General features: G+C 31.3%; 2 protein-coding genes across 2 annotated transcripts; both read right to left on the bottom strand.

The window, feature by feature from the left end:
- Positions 1–932: 932 nt before the first annotated feature.
- Positions 933–3,260, bottom strand: LOC126734096 (uncharacterized). The gene is made up of 2 exons (XM_050437618.1): positions 2,418–3,260; positions 933–2,175 (listed from the first exon to the last, which is right to left on the bottom strand). The coding sequence occupies exons 1-2, from the start codon at positions 2,755–2,757 to the stop codon at positions 1,532–1,534; spliced, it is 984 nt and encodes a 327-aa protein (XP_050293575.1). The 5' UTR covers positions 2,758–3,260; the 3' UTR covers positions 933–1,531.
- A 136-nt stretch (positions 3,261–3,396) lies between these two features.
- On the bottom strand, positions 3,397–6,672 carry LOC126734097 (mediator of RNA polymerase II transcription subunit 4). The gene is made up of 5 exons (XM_050437619.1): positions 6,447–6,672; positions 6,241–6,370; positions 4,476–4,678; positions 3,797–3,996; positions 3,397–3,679 (listed from the first exon to the last, which is right to left on the bottom strand). Exons 1-5 carry the CDS (start codon positions 6,509–6,511, stop codon positions 3,507–3,509), a joined length of 771 nt encoding a protein of 256 aa, XP_050293576.1. The 5' UTR covers positions 6,512–6,672; the 3' UTR covers positions 3,397–3,506.
- Positions 6,673–9,430: the final 2,758 nt, after the last annotated feature.

Here is a 9,430-nt window from a genome sequence, read left to right as displayed (position 1 = left end):
GGAAATTGGAATTTATTATTGCCCTAGTATTTTGGAAAATGTACCATTTAATGTCTACATGAGGTGCCAGAATCCTGCTGTTTCATTTACCTTTTCATCATTCTAATTACGGTTTCTTTTCTACAATCGTCAGAATGATGAGAGCATTTAATGAACTTTTTCTGCAGCCCTCGCAGATAAATTTGTTAGTTCATTTCAATTAAAACTTAAGGAACTAAAAGACTGAAATTGTCTGTAATTGACTCTGTCATTGAAATTAATATTTAAAATCCTAACTCTGGCTTGTCTCTATGTATTGGAAACTCATACGTATATATGTTTTTAAAAATAAGCGAAGCTATCCAAAATTGCCAATTGAATTCATTTAATATTAGAACTTCATTTATGTATTTAGTTTTAAGATAGATTTTTTCAAAACCATTCCTATAATATTCATTTTAGCTATTAATAAGTAAAGTTTTAGTTACAAAAAAGAAAATGAACTTTTTTGCATATTGAATAACAGATGTTTTGGTGTGCTGAGCTATTTTCAAATCATAGTAATTATAATTTGGTAAAAATAACTTCTTACATGAAATTAAAAAGACAGTTCATTCCTAAAGTCGAAATTATACCCATTTGTAGTTACGTCATGCAGGTGAGAAAAAACGTATGGCGTAGATATTTTTGCCAGTCAATATTAGGTTAGAAACTTTACCATCGCCTTCAGAAATTAATAATCTGCTATGTATTTTTATACGTTCAGAAATTAACAAATGATTTATTTTAGCAGCATATTATTATATTTTTATATTCGTGTATATACTTTCATTTCCAAAAAAATTAAAAAATCTTGTAGTATTTATTGTATTATTAACAAACTTAACAATTAACAAATATTATATTATAATTAATCATAAATAATGGGACATAAACAACAAGTCCGAAATGGAATTGCACTTCAAATTGAGAATGTGATAGAGCGAGCCGCAGATGCAAAAAAATTGAGCACAACAACGATCGCAAATATAAAGAAGAATGGGATAAAATTAGATGAAAATTAGAAAATTAGCTGCTCATATATTTTCCAAACAAAAGACCGCAAAAACCAAATCTACAACATATTTGAAAAGTTGAATTCGGCACGAGCAGTAGACGTAACAAAACCGAGCTTACAAAAATTGTGAATAATGGTATAAAGTTATTTGAACTCACTGGGAAAAATTTAAATACTGACAATTTAATTTACTTGTTCATGAAAAAAAAATGCTGCTTGAAGGAATATGTTAACACATTAAAATGAAAATACTATTCCAAAAAATAAAACATACAAACTCAAAAAAACACGCCATATTGCATTACCAAGTTAATGAAATTGCAACGATATGATTGAATACTTGATATGATATATACTTGATGATTGAATAAAACGACGATCATAAAATAAAATTTGCTAGAACAAAAAAAGCTTAATCAATCTCGTCAGTATTGTCAGAGTCAGAACTGAAATCAGAGATATTGTCTTCGTCATCGTCGCCTTCGTCAGTCGTAATCACAAGTGGCAGAATGTCATAGGCATCACATACTTGTATGCCTCCCAAGCCTTTTCAATTACCTTTTCTGTATGAAAAACATATTTTTGCCAATGATCTATAGAAATTTCGTTTATTACCCTTTCCCATGTAGTTAGAACTTCTGAAGGTGACCCCTTAAAATTGGAAATATATTGATCATATTTTCGTTTACATTCCGACCATACCATTTCAATTGCATTAAACTGGCAATGATATGGTGGCAGTCGCAAAATTTTGTGTCCTAAAGGTTTAACATATTCATCAAGGAAGTACTTTTTTTCACTAGGGCAGTATCTGCGTGCAATACTCCATATTTTATCTTTCATGGCTTTTTCTGGAAAGCCAATATTCTTTTTCTTCAACCATTCGGTCAGTCTCTGCTTTGTCCAAGATTTTCTCGGGATTTCTTCTAATAAACCAGAATGGTAACTTGCATTGTCCATGATTATAAATGACTTTGGGGGAAGATTTGGAACCAGTCGAGTTTTAAACCAGTTTTCGAAGTTTTTCCTGTTCATATTGTCCTGATAATCTCCCGTCTTTAATCCACTCTTGAATATTAAATTTGCACCCTTGATGAAGCCATCTTTGGTTCCGGCGTGGACCACGATATAACGATGACCTTAAAAATAAAAGATAATTCAATTCTCTTCTTTTAGAAATCATTCTTCCAGAACATAAATTTAATATAATTAATAAATAATGTTTCATGCACATACGAGTAGTGTATGGAGTTAAATTCCCTCATATTGTCTTGGAGAGAAATTATATGAAACAGATGAAATTATGAAGTTAGAGGGTCCTTACAAGGGCAATAGTTTTTATTCAAAAAAAAATCTAAAAAGATAACCAGATAATTTTCACCTTCACTGTTTTTCCTTGAATCCGTGTGCTTGGTGTCATTTTGCCAGCTACTACGAAATGATTCCTTGCTAAAAATCCACGTCTCGTCAATGAAAACTGGAGTAAAACCTTCCGGACCTACATTTCTATTTTTGATATACTCCCTTAAAAAATTGATTCTTTTATGAACAATATTTGGCAAGTCCATCAAATATTTTCTGTTATTTGATTTTTTCCACTGGAAGCTTATACTATTGATCCATCTTCTTAAGGAGTCAATGGAAAACTCAAAATATTCAATTTCTTCCCTGAACTTTTCTCTTATTGTTGCCAATATTACATATTCTTTTCTGGCGTACATAGAATAAATTGTGTCCCGAATTCTATGTTTCAAATATCTTGTAATTTTGGTTTTTGCTGTCTTTTGCTTGGAAGATATACGGGCTGCGTAATCCTGATCTGATTTTATCCCATTCTTCTTTATATTTGCGATCGTTGTTGTGCTCAATTTTGTTGCATCTGCGGCTCGCTGTATCACATTCCCAAATTGGAAGTGCAATTCCGTTTCGGACTTGTTCCTTTTCCAGTTGAAAAAAAGACAATATATTTAAAATTATCAGCTGCGATTGTTCATTATATACCTATTATATCTTTTTTTAGGCATTATCTAACACTTTTCGAAATAACTTTCAAGAACAAGTTGACCAACCAATATTTTTGATTGACAGTGACGGATATTTCACATAACCTAGTATATAAAAGATGAATAATCATCAGACACCAATTTTTTTCAAAAAGTTTGTTGTCGCCGCTGTTTGGAATATGCTAAACAAAGATAAACAAAAATGACGTCATTACAAATGGGTATAATTTCGACTTTATGTACTACTTCTGTTACATACACCTGATAACATTTAATCTATCAAAAAAAAAGTTAATTTCTAATTTTTTTCTTGAGATTCAGGACGTACACAATATTAAATAAATAAAAGACTATCAATACTATTAATTACTCTCATAAAATTATCCCAATACAATTTTATTAATATCCTATTTCTTACAAAACAATTATGAATACGTTTTTCGTAAGCGCCTTGTTCTAATACTATGCTATTGGGAATCGCTTGAGGAACTACTGCTTGAATCCGTTGACATAACCTCAACATCTTCATTTTCTTGTTTATGATTCCTAGTCTCCATAGGCACAGTGCCTTGGCCCACACTTATATGCATTTCCCCAGAAGGATGCCATGCAAACTGGTTTTGGTTTGAAGCTGGGATTTCTGTAAATTAAAAGAGTTATTTATGTATAAAATATATTTAGATATGATAGTTCCCTTCATAGGGCTAAAATCAGAATTTTATGTTAGAAAAAAAAAAGAGGAAATATTTTATTTTACCTCCAGGATGTCCTGCTCTATGCAAATCACTTGATGAATTCTGTTGTTGGAACATATGACCATTAATGGGATCCCTATCAGTTCTGTCACTGAGACGGCCTAACATGCCTAATCTCATTTCAATGTCAGTTGGATAGGGCCTTCTGGGATCTCCTTGTTGCCATGTTAGTGGGGCACAAATTGCATTTGAAGCACTTATCCTAAAAATGATAGTAAAATCCATTGAATCTGATTTATCTTTTAATACACATGTACTGGGTAGTCCATTTAAGAGGAAAAATTATTTTTGACTTTATTTTTCCCTATTTTTCAGAGAAATCTAAAATCATAATAAAATACAATTACATGGTATAAAAGTAAATCATGCAATTTTGTGGATTTTTATATCATGCAATATAATAAATATTGTGTTTTTTTAAACAGAACACCCTATTTATAATTACATTTATGAATTCTATGATCAATTCTAAGTGTTTTTTAATAAGGGTCTACCTTCAATCTATTTGACTTATCAATGCTTAAAGAGTAAAGAGGGCTTATATATTTTTAAGGTGTTTCATTAAAAAAATGCCACATTTATGATGTAAGTTTTGTGTTTTTGGCTATCTTGAATTTGTTGAAAAATATGGGAAAAGTAAAAAAATATGCCTTTTTTTCTGTTAAATGGAATGCTCTGTACCTGTGGGCAAATTTGATAAGCTCTTCTGAGGATACTGGTCTCTTTTTTGCTCTTGAAATGCTCTGCAATTTTTGATTAGCTTGGTAAATGGCTGTTGACAAAATTTGCTCTGCCTCTTTTAGTTGTTTTTGAAGGTGGTTTATATCTTGATCCTGTTTTTCTACTTCAGCTTTTAGAAGGTCCATTTTCTTATTTATTTGGCCCTGGAGAAAGCATGAATAAGGTTATTTTCAAAGAAACTCTAAAGGTATTTTATTGTAAAACCTGTTTTTGTCAATATATGGTAGAGCCAATTTACAAAATATTATTAAATAATACAAAAATAATACTAGAGAATTGTATTTAATAATCACTAATTTTATTAAAACGACCAAAGATACACTCTTCTTTACATTCAGTTCCAGACTATTGCAATTACACCACTCAGCAATATTCTTTAAATCATCTTGAAGTAGCTTAGCATCAAGATATGATTCAATGGGTTTATACAGTCTAAAACCTAATGATGGTTTTCAAAGCAAGATGCTTTGAATGAACATCACTCAAATCTCTTATAAAGAAGTTAAAAGAGACAGAGCCAGTATTTGAACTCTAAGGCACACCTGGAGATACTTCAATACCATTAGAAAGATGATTATTTATAGTAACTAGCTCTCCAACCAATAGAAAACCTATGACAAAATTGAACCAAAGTCTGACCATGGCTCACAGCCCCAAATTAGCCCCTATCAATTTGTACCGACTTCTCAAAAGCACCAGATATATGCAATCAGATCAGACTGGTAAGTCAACAAGTTAAACACCATAGATTTACCCTGAGAAATTACAGACTAAATACACACACCTTGATAGTTATAAATATCAGTTCTATTACCATTTTTATGAAACAGTGTTAAAAACCTTACCTTCCAATAATCAGGCAGTTCGCCTGATGTTAAGTAAAGTTTGAAAAGCCATACTAAGAATATACACATAGTTTTTAAGAAAAACAGATAAGATACCATCAGGGACAAAAAAGTTTCTGTTACGAAGGTGTAAAATTTCATCAAATATGTCTAACAAAAAAAAAATATGTCATAAAAAGTTAATCAAGAGCCTTGTTGACAGGTTCCCCATAAGTAGTTTTGAAATATCTGCCAAATAACTTCAAAATATCTTGGCCATTACCAGCGAGCTTGGCTTCCATATTGGTATATGAATCAGATCTACATAATTAATTGATGTGTTTGCAAAATGAAGAAGGATGATGAGAAACTTCAATATATGTTCGTTTTCATGAATGTGTTATTTATTCATCATGAAAAGTTTTACATTGGTTCCTCAAAGTCAAAAACTTAACATAATCCATGGGATCCTTACCATTTTTCAATTTTTTGTAAGCAATCTTTTTTTTTAACAAGATTCTGTTATTTTTTATGAAACCAAGTGGGAAAATTGGGTGATTTAAAATGTTTAATTGGAAGAAACATCTCAATAGCAAAATAGATTATTGTAAAAAATATCAATGTATTGTGATTAACCTGTGGGTAATTAAGAGGCCAATGCAAAATAACATGGGAATTTCTTTTTTAAATTTTATGTTATATTAGGTATTTCCTACATTAATGTTCAATCTGTGGGAATTTATTATTATGGAAATTTAAGGTGAGAGCAGCAACTCTAAGGGGGAAAATACTGAGATGTTTTCTGTAATTTTTTAGATGTTTAAGAGATTTGGTAAATCTTATTGCAAAAACTAAAAAATCAGTAAAAATAAAAAAGTTACCTGCTCTTTGGCTAAGTTTAGAGTGTCCTTTAGCTCATTGTCCTTTGCAACCAATAGTTCTGTCAGTTGGGCATATTCTGGACCAGAAAGCTTATTCGTTTTAGGAGCAATAGCATTTTCAATAATTTCTCTACAAGAAAAAATCGATTTAGCTTAATATCAATTTACCGGTTACTGTTGGATATTATAAAATATAATAAACTCACTTTGCTATAAGTTCTATATCATCAATTATATAGAGGAGCTTCTCTCTGGTGCTGATTTGAGACATTGATAATTGAATTAAGTTAAAGTAAAAAATAATTTTTTAAAAATGTAAAATCCAAATTTTCTATAACGAATTTACTAAAGAAATATAAATTTTAATTAAACATAAATTAACAATAACAAGACTTAACGTAATAAACACAGAACACAAATATATAGTAATAAAAATAAACATCACATAACCTCAAAAACGGTAAAGTGTCATTCCAAAGTAAGGCTGAATCCACATTGAGACGTAATTACGGATCTGTTGGAACCACGTGATTGCTGTCAGCCAATAAAAGATAATAAGAGACCCAAAAGGTTTTACATACCTACGTGAGGGAAAACACGGATAGAAGTTGGTTAATTCGAACTTCATTCCGTATTTGGTCCGTTGTTGTTTTTTATTGTTATTTTTAAATTTTTACCAAATTTTTTTTAACTAGTTGTTATTTTGCGCCATTCTTTTTAGAATGTCGTGTTTGGGCTCGACCCCGGATTCCACATATTTTCAATGTATCTATTACGGTTTTTTAATTAATAGTCAGTGCCAAAAGCATTTCGAGTTTTGCGCCAACGAGAATATTTAATTTTAGCTTTTGACTTTAATGGCCCCTATGATGGGATCCGAGAACCCTTTTACAATCAAGGCATAAAAATAGGTTGAAGGAAATATGGGAGATCAAAATTGTAAACACCAAATACTCGAGTAAAAATGTAACGTAAGTGGATGGAATAAAAGTCACAGATAGGTTTGATAGCCCCAAGTATTCGTAATTACATACCAATGTGGATTTAGGCGCAGACCTTTGGGAAGAAGAAGACATGAGAACTGTCAGCATAATTTGATTTCCTACTAGACTTCTGGTGGTTAAAAATAAACTTCTTTACGACCAACAAAGAATCGATGAAATCAACATGAACTTGCAAAATTATAATAAATTTAATGTGTTTGTGGCTATGGTCGACGTGTTTGATCATGCAACTGCTAATGATTACACAGTTGCTACAAAACACTGATTGTGTTATAGCAATCCGATAGTAAGACCTTTAAGGTCGATCCACAATATATGAGAAGCCAAATAAAAAAAAAATGATATCACTATAGATAGACTTTAAGAACTTAAAAAGTAACTTTACTTTAATAAACGTAAGACTTTTTTAGATGCTTTATACATAGAGAATATCCGGAAATATATTCAGACTCAAAATAGATAATATATCCACATCGGCAACATACGACTTTACAAACCTAACCGAATTAGACATCAAATTAATCTGCAATAGTGCTATGCACAAAAAAAACATTCATCTATTGTCATTAGTATAATATTCGGCATTATAGATTCATCTAATATTTATGAATGAAGTCAGCCGTTAGTATAAAAACCAAATGGTAATTAATTCCAAACATATTGTGGCTGCAGCTAATGCAAATTTCTTTTATTTAAGTTCCACTGTAATATTATCTGTTGATATAGATAAAAGTCCATACTGGAGTGGACTAAAAATTATATTTTACCAATACTATAGCCCCTTCATAATTACACATAATAAAACACTTCTTTTACTCTAATTTAGAATACATATATCCAGCAATATGTTAATGTAAAGTTCTTTCCACACAGACATCGGTTCAATTAAAATAAAAACAATGCGACCTCGATAATAAGCTAACCTCTCGATAATAAGTAAACTCTAGGTGGAAATGGTGGAAAGTCCCAGTAGTTATTCCATTACGAATAAAAAACTGTAGCTCTGGTTATATGTTCCTAAGATATACAGGGTGTCCCAAAAGTAGACGTCTAAGCGAAAAGAAGCGATAGAGGAGGTTATTTGCAATCAAAACAACTGAATATATTATTATCCGATTGTCAATGGTTTAAAAATTATTAGAATTTTTCTGTTTTTTATAAAAATCGCTTCAAGCATAATGTACAAAATTTATGCAAAAGAATATAATAATTTATTTGCTTGTTATTTGGTGCGAGTGTGGCTCTAAAGAGTGCACTGTTTCATAAATATGATTTGGATGCCTAATTGTTTCTTTCAGTAGTAAGAAACAAATTATTTCTCAATGGGTTTCATTTATAATACAAAGTATTTGGGTTTTCAACTATCAGTAAGTTCTCCTACGGTGAAATATCTTCAGATAATTAATAATTGCTTCAAGACTTTTCGATTGACATTTTTGTTTAGCTAATCGTTTTTGGACAAAAATCACAATCATTTTTCGTAATAACGTTGGCCGCTTATCTTATTTTTCTTCGCAGTTTTCCTTCAGTCTGGCATTCATGAAATCATCCTCAAAAAATCTTTTAGGTTCAGGTCAGGTAAGCGCGGCGGCCTACCATCCAATGCTTCCCTTCCTATCAATCCATTATTAAAAGTAGTATCAGTATGTTGCCTATTACGATTTGAAAAGAGTGAGGACGAGGTCCATCGTATTGCAGCCACATGTCTCGACGTGTTGCTAGAGATACGTCTTCAAGTAAATTGTTCAAGTTATGTTGCAAAAAATTTAAGTAATCGCTGTTAAGTCTTCCTTGTAGCTCGAACGGTACAATTAATTTGCCCATAGATTGACTGAAAACTAATGCTGAAAACGATAATTTCTCACCCTTTTAGGACACACTTTAAGGCAATAATCGTAGCAAATAGCAAGCATATACCTGAGAATAATCTTTCTATAATTTTTTTGCAGTTTAAATAATGCTATTTCTAGATTTACTACTTCTACTAAAAACTTAGCATCTAAAAGCTTAGTTAAAACATATTGGGGAAGTACCGTCGCGAGCTATAAGTAGCATATAAATGATATAGATCGGCTATTGCGCGCCAAAACTGGGAGCAAAGTTCAAGGTGGAGACCGACCGTGCGAAGGGCGACAGTCGTCGATCGAACAAGATAGATCATCTTGTTCGATCTGCATCTTGCTATA

The sequence above is a fragment of the Anthonomus grandis genome, chromosome 3 (genome assembly GCF_022605725.1).
Source record: "Anthonomus grandis grandis chromosome 3, icAntGran1.3, whole genome shotgun sequence".
In the NCBI taxonomy this organism is placed as follows: Eukaryota; Metazoa; Arthropoda; class Insecta; order Coleoptera; family Curculionidae; genus Anthonomus; species Anthonomus grandis.
Note: the sequence above shows the minus strand (reverse complement) of the source record. Positions and strands in the feature narration are given on the sequence as shown.